This window comes from Molothrus ater, chromosome Z (assembly GCF_012460135.2).
Source record: "Molothrus ater isolate BHLD 08-10-18 breed brown headed cowbird chromosome Z, BPBGC_Mater_1.1, whole genome shotgun sequence".
NCBI lineage: Eukaryota > Metazoa > Chordata > Aves > Passeriformes > Icteridae > Molothrus > Molothrus ater.
In genome coordinates this window covers 66,069,377-66,089,975 of record NC_050511.2, presented here as the reverse complement: position 1 = coordinate 66,089,975, position 20,599 = coordinate 66,069,377, and the positions used below count along the sequence as shown (strand labels likewise).

At 40.8% G+C, this 20,599-nt stretch overlaps 1 protein-coding gene across 1 annotated transcript; it reads right to left on the bottom strand.

Annotated features, from left to right (window-relative positions):
- Nucleotides 1-941: 941 nt before the first annotated feature.
- PHAX (phosphorylated adaptor for RNA export) lies at nucleotides 942-10,492 on the bottom strand. Its single transcript, XM_036403589.1, has 5 exons — nucleotides 10,397-10,492; nucleotides 7,697-8,316; nucleotides 5,830-5,950; nucleotides 3,892-3,975; nucleotides 942-2,860 (listed from the first exon to the last, which is right to left on the bottom strand). Exons 1-5 carry the CDS (start codon nucleotides 10,490-10,492, stop codon nucleotides 2,591-2,593), a joined length of 1,191 nt encoding a protein of 396 aa, XP_036259482.1. The 3' UTR covers nucleotides 942-2,590.
- Between the last annotated feature and the right edge of the window lie 10,107 nt (nucleotides 10,493-20,599).

The window sequence follows — 20,599 nt, the reverse complement described above, 5'->3', positions numbered from 1 at the left end:
AGCCTGAAGACTTGGCTACTCATCACCTTGAACTGGCTTGGCTTCTGGAAGGGCTCCACTGAAAGCCAGGGAAAATAGACAACAACCATGAGGTAAGAAAAGGTCTCTTGGACACTGTGAGGAAACTGAACCGTGGAATGATTCCAACAGTCATGGGAAAGAGTGGGAATCAGGTATGGAAAAGTGCCATGGATCTGAGGAATACACCATGGCTGGGCTGGAGGCTCTCTCCTCCTGAGAAATGGCTGCAGTACAGTTTTATCTGATCACACCACTTGGATGTGTCTCTTGGACATATCTTTATAAGCATAAAGCTAGAAGATTAAATAAAGGTTGTTATCAAAGTATCTGTTTTTTTCTTGGGAGGCACATGGACAACACCTCCTGCTCTCTATTCGTCCTGTAACCTGATGTTTTTCAAAGTAGCTCTTAGTGACAAAAATATAGCATTCTCTTATTAACAAAAATATAGCATTCTCATGAAAATAAACTGCAGATGTAGTAGTGGTAACAGTAACTGAACCATGGAATCTGCTGAGTTGGAAGGGACCATCCAGTCCAGCTCCTGGCCCCAACAATCCCACCCTGTGCCCGTGTCCAAACACTCCCTGAACTCTGTCAGGTTTGGTGTTGTTACCACTGCCCTGGGAAACCTGTTCCAGTGCCCAACCACCCTCTGGGGGAAAAACCTTTTCCTGATACCCAAACTAAACCTGAAAACCCCGACCCAGCTCCAGGTTTCAGGTCCTGTCACTGCTCAGCAGAATGAAGAGATCAGTGCCTGCCCCTCATCTTGCCCTCCTGAGGATTTTAAAGACTCCCCAGTGAGTCTCCCCTCAGCCCCTCGGCCCCCTCTCCTGACCCCTCCCCACCCTCACTGCCCTCTCCAATTGCTTAAAGCCCATATCACCCTTTTGTTATAGACAACACTTTACACACCATTTCAGTACCCCTTGCCTGGGAAATCAACGTTAGAAATATTAACATTAAAAAAATACACAGTGCAAATTACATAACGATAAAAAAGTTGCTTAAACCAACGTTACAATTTGCTGATTCTATCCAGAAAAGAGTTAAGACATATCCCCAAGCAGTTCCCAAAACCAGGATGAAATGGTACAGTCCCAAAGCAATTAAACAGCACAAAATTCTGTTTCCCATACAGGAGTTACCAGTTTACTCTGACCATCACTGGTTAGGAAAATGAATGAAAAAATAAGAATTTTTGTTATTTCAGCACGAGCAACTACTACCAGCTAAGGCATGCTGCACATCTGATTAACTTTTTAACAATTAGGAGCTCTGACATGTGAAACAGATAAAAAGCAGAAAAGTCAAAACCTAGGTTTAGTAAGGCAGGTAATGGAATGTGCTGTTATGTATAAGAAATGTTTCTTCAAATGCTGCAATCCTTTAAATGCCAGCTCTTGGCAGTACTGAATTGTTCAATCTTATAAACAGATTATGTGTTTTAGTGACACACTTTCCTTCTGAAACTCAAGGACTCAAATGTGAACAAAATTTATGGGCAAAAATTGGGTTGAATAGTGTCTACTCACGAAAAAAGCTACAACTTATTAGTGACAAAATACTTTAGACATAGAAATCAGTGTTGCACGTGTTCTTCAGCTATATTAAAAACAATACTCGACATAAAAATTGTTTTCGGCCGAACTAACAAACTACACAACAGTCTCCTGCATCAAGTAAATAATAAAAAAAATAAATATCCCCTGCAAGAGTCAGCACAGAAAAACTCCAGATGTTCTGCAAGCTGCACATTATCTCACTGCACACAGGAGGAGGACAGAAACAAGAACTGCAAGGAAAAGGGTTTGTATCTCCGTGGACAGTCTAAAGATCTTTGAAGGGAACACAGCTCAGTAAAATCTCACTACTCTGAAGGCTTTCAGTTATATTTGTCTGCAAACAAAAAGATCCATGGAACTTAGGTGTGTGTCTAATCATGGAAAATGTTTAGACAGAACAGATTGGAAGCTCAAGTCACCATTGGAACACAAAGATTAAAAATACTGCAGAAATCTGAAGCATACATTGCTCAATACTGCTTATTTACAAGGTTGTTATTCAAAGGTCACTGACCACTAAAATTGTTTCACAAACCAATCTGTTTTTACAGGTCTTAATCCTATAAATACTGTTTTTGTCAATACACGGCCACATTAAGAATATGATCATTTATATCAAGACTAAAATTATTCTGTTTTTTCTGTTCATCTGTAGTAAAGAGCATTGCTCACCTGATGACTTTGTGTACTTCAGCAAATTAAATGAGAAGTATTTGGTTAAAACATAGCCTTAACTCCTAAACCTAACGTGTGACTAGAAACACTTCCTAAGGTGATGCAGGGCTCTTATCTAGAAAAATCTTAACAGTTTCTGAGGACTCAGCAAACAAGTAACAGGACAATTAAAACTCTTTCATGCTGTTAAATTTAGCTAAGAATTACCTCCTGTTCTTCAGCATCAAGTACTCCCCCCACGCTTTGAAAACAAGAAGCCACGGGATTACAAGAAAGGCTCATTTAACGTGTTTTTATAGAGACTCTGCTATCAAGAATATTAGAAACTAAAAGATCTCCAAATCGTGGGCGTTATCGATTTCAATGGAATCCTCAGGTTCCATCTTCGCCTCGTGGTGCCCTTCCTGCAGGTCCTCCAGGGAAGCCAGAGCCTCGTTTGTGTCGCTGGCAAAAGTCTCACGAGATGCATCATCATATTCCTGCAGGTTGAGCCCCTTGATGGCCTTCTTCATCTTCTTCCCCAGAACTTGTATCCTCCTCTTCTTGGCAGCTTTCTTGTTTTCATACTCCTTCTGGTTTTCCAGATAGAATATTTCCTTGAGAGAAAACAAGTAAACAGCAAAACATTTTTGCATATTCATTTTACTGGTATTTCCTAAAAAAAAAAAAAGCAAGTGAAGCACTAAAAAAGAAAATACAACAAATACTAGTCAATATTTAACTAAGCTACTTGCTATTGAGAACAGAAGTGTGAGAAAAGACTGCACTTAAGGAAGAGGGGTAGAACAGAAAATTTACTTTCTAATAGTGTAAAGTGATCAGCCTTGCAACTTCTAAAAATTTTTCTGACCACTGCAAGCTATGAAAGGAAGTTGGAGTTTTATTTTCCTTTCTCTTTTTCTTTTCTTCAAACAATTTCAATGCTGACACAAAGTTGACTTTTTTCTCAATTCCCATTACCAGACTCTAGAAGGGTTTACAGAATTACCTGTATCGACCTATAAGCAAAATAAAAACTCTAACAAAAACTTTTTTAATAAAGTAGCATACACCACCAAAAAAAAAAAAATTGGTATTTTCTCCACTAAGTTAAAAGAACTAAGAGAAATGATATTTACAAGCTTACAAAACTGATTTAAAGAGCACCACAGATGAGCCCAGTGAGCAATTCAGATCAGACCATCAACTGGTTTAATGAGAAATTCTGCCTGGTGCCACAGCTGGAGCTATACAGGACAAAAATATTCTACTGGGAGACCTGCATTCAATCCATGCACAATGACACAAAGCTCCAAGGGGAGAAACACCATGGTGACAGGAATACAAATCTACAAATCAGGAAAATCTAACATTTTCCTCTGCCAGACTCTACAACCTCATCTTCCTCAACAGGTTTTTGTGACTGGCGACATGCAAAAATGAGTTCTCTCTGCTTAAGAGTTAATGGCAATTTAATAGTTTTTGAGTAGATTTTTTTATATTTTGCCTGTCTTTTGAATGTGAAAGCCTGGTTTCAATGGAATACACAGTTACATTTGTTAGAAGTTAGAGAGTTTCAGTCGTGACATTTCTAGTAGGAGGAAAAAACCCAAATGAGAATGTATATTTGAATTCCTGACATTTTTACCTTGATTTTTTCTTCTTTGATGCTCGGTGTGTTCTTCAGCAGGTTTAAATAAACACCCCCAGGTGTTCTTCTCCTGGTGCCATTCTTAAGAGGGAGAGAGGAAATTAGGAACAGCAAGCTTAATGCTAAGTGTTAGGAAAAAAAATAGCCTCTAAGGCAACACTCAATGTTGAGGCAGAATAAAGCCAATTAAAGTTCTGGTGTGTCAAATACCACATGAAAATAACCTTGGCTATGTCTCAATTGTGACTGAATTAGTCATATGAAGGTCAACAATCAGCCTGCTAAATCTGGACAGGAAAATAATGAAGTTACAAAAAAATTCCCTCAGAATATAATGTTAAATTGTTAAAACTACATACTGAAGCTGATTTTGGTAGAGAAGAAATGAAATACAAATAATATTCTAACCACTCTCACAGCTATCTGCAACAAGTTTATGCACTAGGTTAAACATTCAAAGCATTCCTAACACATAAGCTCAGTAAAATGTCTAAAACAAATCTAACAAAATTATGTTCATCCCAGTTTTTGGGTTTTTAATTATTTTCTGTGCTCAGAAATGCTACAACTTGAAAAATGCTGCAGGATTTTGCATTTCTGTTGAAAGCACAGGAAACACAACCTGCACTTTAAAATTCCTCCCCACCACATGTTTGACCCAGAAGTTTTCAGTGCAGCAACAGCAGTGCATGGAAAGGGGCTCAGCTTTGAAACCCCTGTAAATTACAAGTGCTAATTATCATACTATTATTCAATTAAAATTTGCAGTATAAAACACTGCTTTTACTCCAGTAAAAAGTGGATGATACCAGTGCAAAGTGTGATACTTTCCTCATAAATAATGTACTCTATAATCTAAAAATTACGAGAAGAGGGATGGTCAGGTTTTAAGTAGGCTCTTGAAACAGCACATCTGAACATCTTTTTATCAGCTGCATTTCATGGTGCCTTTTGTGATCTGCCTTCTTTCAAAGAGTGTACCCTGATCTGCTCCCAAAGCAATCTGTGCCACCAGGAGCTGTATCCCTTCATCTCCTCTGTTAAACACTTTTTGATTTCAAGACAACAAAATGCTTCTAACACAACTAGCTAGCTGGAATTTGTTGATTTGTTGCCTTTTGTTTTTTTGAAAGAGGAAGGTGGTTTTTTTTTTGGTTTGGGGTTGTTTTTTTTTTTTTTAGTTTATTTTGGTTTTGGTTTTTTTTTAAATTGTGCTCCCCTACTTGTTTTTAGCCTCCTCTCTAGTTCCAAGTGATGGAACTTAAAAACTGTAATCAAGTGGAAGCAATTCCTCATTCTCACCCACTTTTTCCTTACCCATAGCTTTTCTTACCCACTGTGCTTTTTGCACTGAGGCTCATCATTTAACAAGAACAATAACAGACCAAAAATGGACAACCTAACCAAGGAGTACGGGGTTTTTTAACACTATTTTTAACAGATATCAGTGCTCAGTCCTGCTCTCCTGATACACAAGCCAGTGGTTCCCTAATAAAGGTAACAGTTTTCTTTTTGGGAGTTATTCTGAAACCAGGATGTTGAAAATGCTGGGTTTTATTCAAACCTGAGAATCCTTCATCCTCAATGATGAGGGAAAGATTCCAAGGAGAGCCACAGTAACAGACACAGCATTATCCTTGCAAATCAGACACCATTCTCAGCACAACAGCCTGGGTAATTTCCAGGTTCACTCACCTCATGGTTTGCTCAAATCCTGCTGGAAGGTTACACAGATCATTTTTTTAGGGGTTACACAAATTATTTTTTTATGTTTATTAGGGGAGTCTCATGGCAAGGGAAGGCCATGAAACTCCAGGGGAACATGCCCAGCACGAGAAACTTGTGTGAAAATTCTACAAGTAGTGAAAATTCCACAAGGAAAGAGCTGCTGCCCTGCCCATCCCTGGCAAACCCACAGGATGACATCTTCCTTACCACGATGAACAGTCCACCATTCTGCTCTACTTCAGCTGTTTCCATCAGCAGCTCGATGGCTTTTCTCTTCCCGATTATTTTCACTACTCGAGCAATTAAGTCTTTCTTTGGCTCACAAAGTCTGAACAGAGAGGGGGGAAAAAAAAAAAAAAAAAAAAAGAGGCACATTTACTGTCAGAATAGTTCCTTGAGTATAACTGACTGTGGAACTTCCACAATGAATAATAATTAATTTTGTGCTGAAGAGTCTATGCGTTCAAATGTGTTTAAATGGTTTACTGAATCAGATTTCAAAATACTGAGCTTCTGAAGCATGTTTTTTCCCTGAAGCATGGATTTTTAAAACTTGTTTCAATGAAAATGCCTTGAGTGGTTATTTTCCTTCTATTGATGTGTGAAATATCAAACCAAATACGAAACTGCAAAGATCTGCATAAACCTCTGAAATCAAAATATAAAAGCTTCTTGTGCATTTAACAGTTAAAATTAACTTTTTACTGTTAAATCAGCAACTGGAGAAAGCAGGAAGTATAAAAGTTCCCCTGTATCATGTGCCATTTCAGTCAAATCTACATAACAAAGAAGAAATCAGCTTATTGACTGATCTACGATAATGAATAAAAAGCAAACAAAACAACAAAAATTACACTACAACCAGTACTGTATTGATACAGCTCAGTGCCACTGCTACTACAATGAGAAAAAAGAGGCTTCTGGCCTATTTCAGTGAAGCTCTATACAACAAAAAGGAGTTTATTGCAAGAAATATGCTTGAACTTTTCAAATTGAGAAAAAACTACCCTGAACTATTAACAGCATTAATAACTAATGAAGTAATACTACATGCATAAAAACAACTATGACTAATAAACCCAATCCTTATCCAAGTCTTACTTAAATGTCAAGCTAAGTGTCAGTAAATCTAAGTCTTGTTTCCCATTTAATGTAATTTTCTTCCCTTGCACAAGTAAAAGAGGAGTGTGGCAGTTTAACTCCATCCAAAACACTGCACTGCCCAGTAATCTACAGTTTCAAAGGTTAAAACCAGATTTTTGTGATAACCACAGCATGTGTGCATTAGTGTCAACTCGAAACAAGCACTGGGAATTTCCCAAAAAAGCCACTACTAAATCTGTATAATGAGAAGCAGTATTTTTCCTTGCCCTGTTCCCAAACAACAAACTATCCTAGTGGCTCTGTAAATAAAAATATAAAAATTCGAAGAAACAGGCAGTATTATTTGGATGTTTCTGCAAGATCACCAGCCACTGTGATGCATTTTCATCCCAGGATTTTGGAAAAGCCTTTTGTCATCTTTATGCCTTGAGAAGGCTGACCTAGAAGTGAGTCTAGACAGAATTAAAGAATGAAGTAGGGATTTTTTAAAAGGCCTCAATAGATACACCTTGGGCAGCACAAGAGCCCAGCCAGGGCTACAACCCAGGTGAACCCAAAATGGTCACAAAAATGGACAACCAGTCATGGGGTCTCTCACTTTTATAAGTTTTGGTCTATTTGCATATTGGAGTTAATTCCAGCTCCAGCCCATGCAGTCCCATCCTTCTTATTTTTCTCTCTTCAGCCTATGGTGTTTGTGCTCTTGGGCCTGAGATTTGGATCATTTGTCCCTGGTCCCCAGCTGGAGCAGGAATTGTTTTGTCTCCCTGCTCTGTGCACAGAGCTCACCATGCCCCAATGTGAAGCTGAGAAGAACACACTAAAGCAGCACAGAATCTGAAAAATAGAAAAGCCAAAACCTGAGGCATCAATCTGGTGTGACACCTCATTTAGCAGCAGGGGACCTTTCCCCCCACTTCTTTCTAGCAGCCACCAATATTTAGTGAAGATGCACCATTATTTAACTCACCGATAAGCAATTTCATCTGCCACTTTTTCCTCTGAATCTTCCTCTGTGATCTCATACCTTCCCTTGTATCTCATCTCCTGCCTTTCCCCCAGTCTGTCTTTCACCGGCCGCTTCCGTTTGAGGAAGCCCTGCCCGTTCTCCTCCTCTGCTGGACACGTCTTCTTGTCATCGTGCATGTATTCATCCAGCTCCTTATCCAAAGTCTCTGCCTCCTTCTGCTGGGCCTCCTTCATCAGCTTTTTAGCCAGCAGGTAGTTGTAAGTCTCAGACTGCCTGCTCCTGTCAATTGAACCATCCATGCCCAGAATCCCAAGCTCGGTCGCCACCGCATCCTGGTTCTGCTCCTGGAGCACGGCGCCCCAGATGTTGTTGACCTTCTTCCCGCGCACAGCAGTCTCTTTTTGGTGGCTCTGGCTGAGCTGGAAGGGCTCGGGTTTGGCAGGGGAGAAGTTGAAGCACTTCTGCCTCTTCCTCTTCCACAGGCAGCTGTCGTCGTCGGAGTCGGAGCCGCTCTCCTCGCTGGAGTCCAGGCTCTTGGTGGTCCTGTAAGGAACACTGGGAGCACAGGATGAGAGGCTGCTCTGGAAGGGCCTGCAGGAATCACTGCCAGCATGCAGCTTCTGCAATTAAAAAGCCAATTGAAACCCATTACTCATGAAAATTAGAAGAGCTATCAAGTTGTCGATTGGCTAAAATACATAATTCTGGCCCTTGTGGCCATGCAGATCTCCACGAGCATCTCTTGGGCCACAGCACAGGAGCATCCTTTGAAACTCCTGCATTTTGAGTACAGGAGCATGAAATAGAGCATGGCTGACACTGAAAAACGTCAGGAGCTGCTCTTCCCCTTAGGGCAAACTTTGCTGAGCAAAATTTATTACAGAACTGGAAAAGTGGTGAATATACGCAAACTGGGCAAGATGCACAGCAGGCTCTAAGAACAGGAAAATACCAGAACAACCCAGCAACCTACCAGAGCTTTGCCTAACATCAGAGAAGTTAATAACCTCTCTGCAGTTTTAAGTGAGAAGACCAAATGACCAAAAATAAACCCCAAAACCAAACCCACAATACTGGGATGGTGCTCAGACTAAGAATGCTCTGTGATCCTGGCTCAGTCAGGACAGCACATGACCAACCTGGGGACAGCAGAACCTTTACAGAACTACCCATTTTTCCTCCTTTAAACTAACAAGACACCATGGATTAACTATGTCTAATGAATTAGAACACCCCCCCCCCCACCAAAAAATCATTCCACTGATATACAAATACTGAAGAAATGCTTTTACTCCTAATTCCAGTTATTCCCTGACTGATTCCTTATCATAAAGTTATATGCTGTCCCATTATCTTTCAATATAAGATCTCTTCCTTCATTTTCAGGTGAAATGAAAATTCTTTCTTTAGTCTTACTGTTTTCATCGACACGGTGCTGTTTCTTCTTTCTCCAAACAGAAAAGGGAAGTATTCAACTTACCACGTTATGAAATACAAACTTTTAACTTCAAGTGTAATGCAAAAACCCCAAACACAGCATAAATAAAAAAAGACTGAACATTCCTGTAAGAAACTTCTTTTGCGCTTCATTTCTCAGAACTACATTGCAAAGATCAAAATGACTAGAGAAAATAAAATTTGTTATGCATACAGTGTCACACAGTGATCTTTGAAATCTTTCTCTGTCTGTGCACTGCCGTGAATACCTCAAACTCTCAGTACGAATTCCTCACAGAATAAGTTCCTCATATCCTCTGAGAATCACAGACTGGTTTGGATTGGGAGGCACCTCAAAGCCCATCCAGTGCCACCCCTGCCATGTCAGGGACACCTCCCAGTGTCCCAGTGTCCAGCCTGGCCTTGGGCAGTGCCAGGGATGCAGGGGCAGCCCCAGCTGCTCTGGGCACCCTGTGCCAGGGCCTGCCCACCCTGCCAGGGAACAATTCCTCATTGCCAAGATCCCAGCCAGCCCTGCCCTCTGGCACTGGCAGCCATTGCCTGGCTGCTGTCCCTGCAGCCCTTGGCAATTGTCTGTGTCCATCTTTGCTGCAGCCCCTTCAGGCCCTGCCAGGCCACCCTGAGCTCAGGCCAAAGCTTCTCCTGCCCAGGTGAGCAATGGCAGCTGTGCCAGCCTTTGCTGCCGGCAGAGCTGCTCCATCCCTCTGCCCGTGCTGGAGCCTCCTCTGGCCTGGCTGCAGCAGCTCCAGCTCCGTGCTGGGCTGGGGACTTCGGAGGGAGGGGACATAAGGAGACAGAGAGACACGGGGACAGCGCTGGCATCTCTACCCAGACACGGAGAGCCGCGGGGTGCTGGTGCTGGCAGCCGGCAGCGCTCGGGGCTCTCCTGCGCGGTCACCCGGCCGCTCTCCCTCACGGTCGCCGCTGTCCCCATTGTTCCCGCGCACCACGCGGCTCCGGGGGGAGGCCCCGGCGGTACCGGGGAGGGACAGCCAGCAACGCAGGGACCGCCACCAGCGCAGCGACAGCCACCAATGCAGGGACAGCCACCAACGCAGTGACAGCCAAGCCAGCAGCCCCGGGAGAGGCCACTAAGTCCCGGGAGAAGCCACCAGCCCGGGAACGAGCGCCCCACAGCCGGCAAAACCCCCTGAGGCGCGGCCTTCCCGCGGCCTTCCCGCCCCGCAGCGCCCCCAGCCCGGCGCTCCCCGGCCCGGCGCTCCGGCCGCTGCCCACCCTCACCTGTTCGGGGGAGCCGGCGCCGGGCATGTCCGCGTCGGAGCCCGAGAGCTCGCCGTCCTCCACGTCGCCGTCCATGCCCCGCAGCTCCTGCGCCATGTCCCGGCGGAAGGGAGGAGCGCGGTGGCGGGGCGGGACAGAGCGTCCGTCCGGGGCCGGGCCGGCCGCGGCTCCTCCTTCCCGGCTCCTGCCCTGTGGAAATCTGTTGGGAAGGATGAAAGTTTGACAAGAAAGTCTCACAGATATGTGTGTGCTTAGCAGAAAGATTTTTAAATGTAGAGTCTGATGAAGGAATAGAGATGGAAGCCAGTTTTGATATGGAAGAAAAGAATTGCTGAGCCAGTCTTACTGCATAACCAAGGAGGCAAAGCGTGTGTTAGTTAGAAGAGGTTCTTATGGCTTAGAGCAAAGGATAAACCCACCTCAAACAAAAAGATGTTTTTACCAAGCAGAAAGATAGCACGGGCAAACCAGCCAGCAAAGTTGCAAGAAGAAAAAAGGTCTCTTTTCTTGCAGGTTTCCACTGCAAGAAAACTGAATAACAACTTCTAGCTTAAACTGTAATGTACTAATTTTTAGTGATTGGAGAACAGTAACATGAATATGGCAATTAATAGTAGTTATGATAGGCTATAGATAATAGTTAAGGTATAGATTGGTTCTACTGTATGAAGATGCTCAGCAAAGAAAAGTCTACAATGCATTTGACCAAAACCAAAGGGTCTCCAGGCCTGCCTGCAGCTGGAGCTGACAGCTGTGGGCACAGCTCTGTCACCCACAACCCTGGACTGCTGTAACCCCTTGGATGGAACAAACTGCATTTTGGAGAGCCCCATGGAGTCCCGCATCCCTCATTTAGGCTCTCACAGAAGTGCCTCTTATTGCCGGCTGGGGATCTCTGTACAAATCATGAATGGGACGGGACTGCTGTGGAATGTGCCTTGAGCTGTTTGATTTTCCGGCATCAGTCCCATTCCATGGTTATGACAATGGGAAGATGCCACCAGCTCACATCCCAGGCAGCAGACAAAGAACTTAATGTTACAGCTTACTTTATAAGTTTTTTGACCAATCACACATTGACAGTAGTTCTATCCAACCACTATAAGCACGCATACCTTTGGTTAAAACAATGCCTGCTTATTTCAAATACAATACCTGCTTGTAAGCCTTGAAATACAATGCACAGAGCTTCATTATTAAGCTTCAAACTTCCTAATATCTTGCTAGATAAACATTTCTGTAGCTTACAGAGTTATTCTAGACAAGTGTTAATACACAGACCATTGTTCTATTTGTCCTCGCTTTTCTACTTTTTAAATACTTTTTCTGCTGACCTATCTCATGGCTGCTGCTTAGCTCTAATCGTATATCTGCTGTCTCTGGGGCCTGCCTTTTGCAGCTTTCCCAAACCCCTCTGATTTTGTGGATTCCCACACCTCATGCTGGAAGGAAGCAGGGTTTTATCGGCCTTACAGTGTGCCCCAGGTGGCCTGTGGGGCTCTGAGATGCCCGGCACAAGCGTTGTGGGGTGTGGGATGTGGAGATTTTGCTTCAAGGCGAGTGTTCTTTGGGGTGGATTCTCAGTGTGAAAAATGCGTATCTTGTGATTGGCTTTTCGCAAATGTTAAGATGAATATTAAATGCGTTGTGTTAGAAAGTAATGCTGTATTAATTCTCTTTAAGTAGTGTGGTAAATACAATTTTAGGTTATAACAAAATGTTAAAATAGAAACTATGCCATGTAGGATACTTTTTTTCTAAAGAAAGGACTCGCATTGAGATAGCAGCCACAGGACACTTGAATCTTTCAGCGAAAGAGAATTTATTGCTCCATTATCGGAAGAAACAAACTTCTTCCCACCTTGCTCAGCCAGAATGATGCCATCAGGATTAAGAGGAAAAAGTTGACACAGACCAGACAGAATCCTGTGTTTGAATGGAATTTATGCATCATGTATGAGGTGTATGAATATGCAACAGGCTGTTGCTTTTAAGGGTTAATCCTCTGTTACTGTGTGTCCTTTTTTAGTTTTATGCTGCCCAGGAAAAGGTACCCGGACATCCGTAACTCTTTGTTTCTATTGTCTCATATTGTCCTAATTCAAATAGTCCAAATCATTATTACTCTAATTGTATTGCTATTTTTATAACCATTTTATTACTATTAAACTTTTAAAATTTTAAAAGCAAGTGATTGGCGTTTTTCACATCAGTGTGCTTTCAAGCCAGATCAAAAGAAAGGAGGTTCATTCTCGTCAGTGGCACGGGCAGCAGATGCATCCCGTAGTCAGGGGCATCCTGGAATTGGTAAGCTTGAAGGGTGTGGCAAATAAAGGTGTGGAGAAGACAAGGCTATGAAGGAATTAATTAGTGTGTATAAATGTCTCCAAGGCAGTTCCTGAGGGGATGGTGCCTCTGTTCAGTGGTGCCCAATGACAAGGAGCAGTAAACTAAACCAAAACAGGAAGGAGAAGTTCTTTCCTTGGAGGGGCAGAGCACTGGAATGGCTTCCCAGGAAGGTTGTGGAATCTCCCAAATCCAACTAGATTTGTTCCTGTGTCACCTGGTGACCCAGCCTGGGCAGGGGGCTGGACTGGATGAGCTCCAGAGATCCCTTCCAGCCCCAACCATTCTGTGTTTCTGTATTAGAAGAACAAAGAGGACTTAGCATCCCCCACTCAAGGACATCTGGGAGCTAAGAAGCTTTAAGCTGATGGTATTATTGCATGGTAATACCAGTGCTCGAGGTATTATTAATTACTGATTGAGGAAAAAAGAAAAAACAAATCCAAGCAGATGCCTCATAATTCTTCAGCACATACCAGCTACTGGATAGGTACATTTTAACAAAAATAAAAAACAGCACAGTTGATAAATTTCTCCTACTGAAAATATCTTGGCTCCAGGAAAATAAACGTAGCTGTGGTTTTCCTGTGAAGAGTTACATCACAGCTAGGCATTTATGGTTTGGTGATGTGGCCCTGAGCACTCAATACATTTAAGAGTGCAGTTTTTCACTCCCACCATTAACAGGCCCATGCATGCACACTGTTTTTCCTTTATGCATTTTAGACTCTCTTACCTGAGGACTGCAAACCATCAGTGCCTCGTTCAAAATCCTTGTTGTGGTCTAATTGGATTTTCAGTGCTTGGACACTTAACTGCAATGAAAATCACTGGAAGCTACATCTCATTAACAATTAGCCATCCTCGTTATCAGTTATCCAGTCAGGCCTTTGTAAACCCTACTTGACATTTTTCTGCACCTTAGGATAGGTACTTAAAAATTTCACTCCTGGACTTAAATTTCCTACTGTCTTGAAGAGCACAAAGTTGAAGAAAGAACAGGAACAGTTAAAGCTCCTTCCCTGTTTGGTCCCTCAGGACACTCATGTTGCAGTGCTTCAGAATTATTCAAGAAACCCAGTGAAAATGAGATAAATTATAGCGTGCTTCTTTCTGTGCTGTTCTCACCTGACGTCCCATTGTGTTTAACGATGCATAGCACTGCACACATCCTCTTCTGCCAAAAAGCTGTTTTTCATCTTACTTGCAATTAAATAATATCTGTGGGATTTCGCTGGGTTACAGGGAGTTCCTGGGTTGAAGTTAAGGGGAACTGTGGAACAGGGAAAATGTAATCCTCCAGTAACTCACATGAAGGAGTTCTCTATGTCAGCATAACCTGCACATGGCACTGAGCAAAAACCACAAAGAAGCCACCACAACTTCTAGTTTAATTTCAGAAGAATAATTCATTTGGGCACTTCTCAAAATGTTCAGAAGCAGGCCCAATAAGATAAATCAGATAACAGTAGAATTTACCTAAAAAAAAACAAACCCAAACAAACAAAAAACCCAAAAAAAAGCCAGTTGATTCACAATCTCATATCTTGATTTCCTAAATGAACATTCTGTATTGAGACATGTCTTCCTATTTCCATCTTTAATGCAGCTGTAAAGAACATTTTGTTTTCTCACTTCAGGCATAGTAGGGATGGTAGGCAAGACCTTGGGAAAGAGCAGAGAAATTCTTGGTTAAACACCAATTTCAATCATGGTCTCCTCAATGTCCTTGTTTGCACACCTCCAGTTTTCCCCTTACCAAAACCAGCTAAGCTGACAGAAAAAGATTAAAAAACACCCTTTGATTGAGCATATCACCTTCAAAATATCACCTCCAAAAATAATTTAATCTATTATATCATATTATCATATAATAATTAGACTCAAAAATCAGATAATCAAGTAGCCAGCTTGATAAACCAGATAATCAGTAGCTGCCAGCCTGCAGCTGCTCTCTGTTGTGCTACTTTTTGTTTGTGTGAGTGGAGCCTCATCACTGTAGGTCCAGATAAGGCTCAGAAGATCCATCTCTGATTGCAGAAGCTTCATTCTGAGAAGAGAGAGGCCTGCTGAGTTTGTAGCAAGCACGTATCATGCCTATGAAAACAAAATGTGCAGTATTTTTAAGACCAAGTTGAATAAATTGTGGGAAATTACTCCCTCCCTGCTCCGGTGGATAATTCCATACTCCTTGCAGCTGTGACTCATGACAATGCCAGTTTACCTTTTACTGGCTGCACAGAGAGGGTGCACAAATTTCAGAAAATGCCACCTAATTTCTTTGTGAAATCCATTCTGGTTTTTCTGCCCTGATAAGCAAGTCAAACAGATGGAGAATATTTATTTCAAGGTGTACGTTTAATTAAAGCAACTGAGGTCGTCATGGCTTCTTCACCTCATCATGAACTGAATTCACAAGAGAAATTGCTCTTAACTCCTCCAGGTTTTTTTTTTTTTTTAAAGAATCTAGTTGGTGGTGGTAAAACTAAACAATCTGTTCAGCAGGCACAGTATGTCCCTAGCCCAACAGGATGTTCACTTGGAAAGGGCATCATTCAGGAACACTTGTGCTCCTTAGGATGGAGCTAAACCTTGAGAAGGGGTGCAGCAACCTGATGCTTTTCATCTGTGCTTCCACTGGATGAAAGATAGGTTTAGTTTACCTGAAAAATAATGCAGAAACTTTTCAGATAATCACAGTTCTGTGTCATAAGTGTTCATCCTCCCACTCTGACTCCAGCACTGCAAATACCTGTTTTTAAAAGCCATGAATTCCTGAGATGTAGGCGGCATGCCAGGGTGTTACCATCCTCAATGTGGCTTTGAAACAGAACAGCAAAAATGTTCTCAGTGCTTCCTTTTGCAATAGGATTTGTTCAATTAAATACTTTTTGGTTTATGCAGCTAGTCAAAACACTTAAAAAAAACCAAGAAATACACAAGCCTACAAATATCAGGAACAAACTAACAAATACCTATGTTAAGAGAAGGCTTCTACAATGCCAGTTGGTGAAAATTAAACCCTTCTGATACATTTGTAATGTGCAATTGTGAAATCCCAGTGAAAATTTAATCCTTTAAAGTGGTCATAAGCTGAAGGAGATGAATATGCACACAGGCACAAGAAGTGCATGTGAAGCCATCTCCTGGGTTTTCATAAGGAGAGTTTTCAGCTTTTTAGGAATAGAGGGGTAGAGATGTTTGAATGTGGAGTGGTTTTTTGGTGCGGGTGTGTGGGGGTCTTTTAAATTGTTCTTTTGGGGGTGTTTTGTTGTTGCTGTTGTTGTTGCTGTTGATGTTTGTGGGTTTTTTTTTGGTTGGGTTTTAAAATTTTTTTTGTTGTTGTTGTTGTTTCTGACTATCCTACTCTGTTACAATTAATTTGCAGGAAATGTAATAATTTAAAATCCAACATCAAGTCAAGCCTGTTTTGCCTGTAAAGCAGATAAGTAATTTCTCTGGGTCCATCTTAATTTTTTTTCTATTTTCCTCACCTGTCCTTCCTGTGCCAGTGATAGAGCACTTGGGGGCCAGTAAAGGTCAACCCACCACAGAAATCAGTCTCAGTCCTAATCTCACTTAGAACTCTTACTTAATCAGCAATTGGCAGTTGTTCTATTTGCATTCAATATTTTCTTCCTAGCACATCTTTTATTATTATTCACAGCATTGCTGTCCTGTGTGACCCAAAGGCTGCATAAAAAAAGAGTTTAATTGAAAAATTTTATGAAACAGAAAGAAGTTCTGGAAAAACTTTTTGACTTCAAGTGTGCTCTCACAAGTGTTTGGTTTCACTAAAGAGTTAGTAAAGGTTAATTGCTAACTGATAAAAATATGTGAGCAGGAAGGCAAAATGAGCCTTGTCACTCTATCAAAGGGTTTCACAGGCATTAATACAATCATTGTAGCATGTTAAAAATGTATTAAACCTTTGCACTTGGAAATAGACAATTATTAACTCATTAAACAGAACTTGTAACAATGCTCACAAAGGCTGTCATTTATCAATAGCACAGATGTGCCACATTTAGATGAAAGAGATCCAACAGGAAACAGATTGTAAAGTGCCAAAATATTTAATTTTTTTCCAGTGCATTCCAGTAACCGTAAAGCAACTAAGTGAACCTGAAAATGTTGGAGGTTTTTGTTATGTTTTGTGTTGATTGCTCCCAAAGTAAATACTGATTTGTATTTCTGGTGCTTCATATTTAGGAGTATTTCAGTATGCTCAGCCCACAAAGTCTGACCTAAGCTAGAAGCTGACACTGGGCTGTAACATTCAGGGAGCTAACAGAGCTGCTCCCTGGATTTCCAGTTGTGAAAATGTATTTTCATACATACATCACATCCAGTTGTTCCATGATGAGGTGAGTCTCTGAGAAAAACCTATAGTTGACTTTTGTCTCCCTCTGGAACAGAAAAATGAATCATGAAGGTGAAGTATTACAACCCGTGAAAGAAAATTGTAATCTCCATTATATTCTATTCCAGTGCAATTTGAGAATGAATTCATGTGTTTACATTTTGTCAGTGAAATTTATTTTTATGAAAATAAATGGTCTGCTGAGATTTTGTCACTGAGAAATAGTAATTCCACAGCTCATATTACTGTGCATGCACAGAAAACCTTACTGGGATGACAGAGCAGCATCTCACTGCTGTAGATTGTAAGATCTTGAAGTAAGGATTTTAGGGACAACGAAAAATTTTAGACTTCTGTTCTCTTTCAACACTTTTTTTATTATTTTTTTTTTCCCCAAAGAATGCATTCTCAGTGAAAGGGGGAAAGAAAAAAAAGGAAGTTTTTATTGGTTTTCCAGCTATACATCTTACTTTATACTGGAATACTTCTTTTGATAATAATGATGATAATGAGTAGTAATGAAAATAATAATAATGACGATGAAAATAAGAATGAAAATGAAAATGATTAAGATAATAGTAGTATAGAACTACAATTTTTTTTTTCTAGTAATTGAGATTAATTCTAACTAGAATATATTGACCCAAACAGAATTTGTTTCTTCATCCTATCCATGGACAATCAAATCTACTTATTGTGTATTCACTAACAAAACCAGCCTGGCTGGTCAGAGCTATTCAGAAGTGAAAGTTTTATTATCTTAATTAATCTTAATTAAACCATTATTGCCATTATTGGGATCTCCATGCAGACTTTTTGGTAAACCAGGAGGGGCTAATTGTGCACTCACTGCTGCTCTGATGTAAAAGGCAACAACAGCAAAAGGTGATTTTGCAGTACATACAAACAAATAAGTAAATAAGTTCGTGTCCTTTATACTTTTTTTTTTCTCCTCCGCCTGTTTTCATCCTAGCCTGGGATGAGTTATAAGGCAAGAACATTTTGAGATCACATCTGCAGTTGTTGTTCTGCTCCCCTCCTCTGATCTGCCCGGCAGCTTGGGGTGAAGGGCAGTTCCTGTGCAAGGCCTGCTGTACAGAATGCCATGTTCCAGGGCTGTAAAAAGGAAAAAAAAAACCCCAAAAAACAGCTTTGTTCATGTCAGGGTCTTGGATCTCTCAAGCATTATTAAGTGTGCTCACAGGAGCAGATGTTGCTTGGAGCTGGCCTTGAGATGAGAACATCAAGAGCTCTGGTAAATGAGCTGCCGCTTTTACAAGCACAGCAGCATGATTTCCTCAAAGCTCTCAGTGAGAAATAAGAACATTTCCAGTGTCCAAGCAGGGTAATGTCCTCATATGAACTGCAGAGCCATCCAGAACTTGGTTATCAGAATATAAATATTTCGATTATTGGGGTGAAAGAAAGATTGTGCTATTCCCTTTAATTTATTTGTCTCTTCATAAGTTTTTGTTATTTCTGTCAGAGACTGCAGACAGAGGAGGTAGCTGAGTGAGAAGTCTGAAACAAAGAGTTTTAAATCTCACAGCAAAAAGCTGTTAGATGAACATTCCTAATAAAAAAAAATTGAATTAAAATTAGGAATTTATTCACTGTAGACATTTTCAAAAACCCAACAATTTTCAGCCATTTATTTGCAGTAAAACATGCAAGATTTTTCATAGACGCTACCAAAGATCTGCCCATTGTATTGCATCATGGTAGAGGTGTTTTTCTTATTTTAATTACTACCAGAACATCCTATGTATCTTTGTTTAATGGATACCACAAGTCTTACCCAGATAAACAGTAAATTTGCTGTCCTGCCTGGACCATTACCATTAATTAAGTTTTCTGTGGAGTACAAACCCATGAAGTCGTTCCCCTATTGCACCTGCAATGAATTAATCAAGTTTTCTGGGGTGCATAAGCCTTCAACTCCACAACTCTCTCAAGATTTTTTTTCCTTTCTATGACATCTAATTAATTTCTGGTTATATGATAACCAGTAAAGCATTCTTTGCTGAAGTTTGTTCTTCAGCTATTGATTGAGTTTTAAGGGGTATGGGTCCAGAAGTTCCTTTCTGCAGGTGCAGTGAGGTAATTTATCAGGATTTTCTACTTTCAGCCAACACATATCTAAATCAAAACAAGCTAAAATCACAGTCAAACATTTCTTAATTAATTAGACATAGATATTTACTTAAAAAAAAAAACAACCCACCAAACTGCTGGCTAACTAGGGTGTAACTTTCTGTCCAGTCAGGTTCATTTTTGCACTGATCTTCCACCATCTCTGTTTTACACAGTAATTGAGCAGTCCAACAGTCTTTCCTACCTGACATGTTTATGCAGCTTGAAAATAAATATACAACCTGCTCATAAGGTTTGAATTGCTGCAAAGAGGAAACGCTTTTAGTCTCACATTCCCTAAATAAATACATTTAGTGTTTAGCGCTTTCTACCTTATTTTTGTTTGCTTCAGGACAAAGAATGAAGGAAAGTGGGAGAATGTACATTTTGGCACTGATCTAAGGGGGTGAAGTGCATAGTTCAGATCTGGACAAGACAAGAATAGCCAGTGAGTACTAAATTCCCAAAGTACTTCCCTTAGGTAAAGCACAAAAGGATTTGTAGGAGATGTTTATGAAAATTTTCTAACCAAAATTGCTCATGACAACTGACCCAGACTTTTGGAAGTTGTACATGAAAAAATACAGCCGTACCATCCTCATTTTCAGAGATGTTTTCCAGTATTCATAAAGCAAATCTCCAAGCTAAGTGCAGAAGTCTGAGTTCAAATATCCCCTTATAGCAATGGGTATGTCAAATGGGTGATTTATTTTTAAATTTTAACGTTTTAGTCAAACCATGGCAAGCAAATTACTGCAGATCCATGTCTACTAAGTCCAATAATTCCCAGCTTTGAAATGTTATCATTTCAGCTCCCAAGGCTTTCAGGACACGGCCGGTGTGTAGTTCCCAGGTTTTCCTGCAAAGCAGAGAGTTTCTGGGATCTCCTTGTATGCACAAACCTGCTTGGTTTGAGAGCAGCATTTAGCCCAGGGGCTTCCACACAGGATTTTACACAGCCATGCCACACAGAAAGGCAGAACACACACGTCCTGTGTCCTCTGGAATGTCTGCATGTGCAACAGAACTTTAAAAGGGTTGTTTGGTTTTTTTTTTTTTTTTGAGAAATTCAGACATTTTATCTCTCTGGCAGGTTTTCTGTGTATGTATGGAGTGGTGGGTGAACTGAAATCAAGTAACAGAATACAGAGTGGCAGGAACACACAGCTTTTAGCTACCCAGATTTATCTCTTCTATTTATAAACAATGTAATAAAAACATACCAGTTCATAAATAAAACATGTTTTATAGCAGGGGTTTTTTTTTGTTTGTTTGTTCCCAGTTTTCACACGAATGCTACAATCCTAACTTATTATCCATTTGAAAGGAATTCTGAGAAAAATGAACTTCTCTTCATACTA

What these genes read in the sequence shown, in the direction of transcription:
- PHAX (XM_036403589.1), bottom strand. Translation starts at nt 10,492, where the DNA reads ATGGCGCAGGAGCTGCGGGGCATGGACGGCGACGTGGAGGACGGCGAG. An exon ending in ATGGTGGACTGTTCATCGTG is followed by an intron (nt 3,976 to 5,829) that starts GTAAGGAAGATG and finishes CTCCCTCTTAAG; the next exon opens with AATGGCACCAGGAGAAGAAC. An exon ending in TCAAAGAAGAAAAAATCAAG is followed by an intron (nt 2,861 to 3,891) that starts GTAAAAATGTCA and finishes TTTTCTCTCAAG; the next exon opens with GAAATATTCTATCTGGAAAA.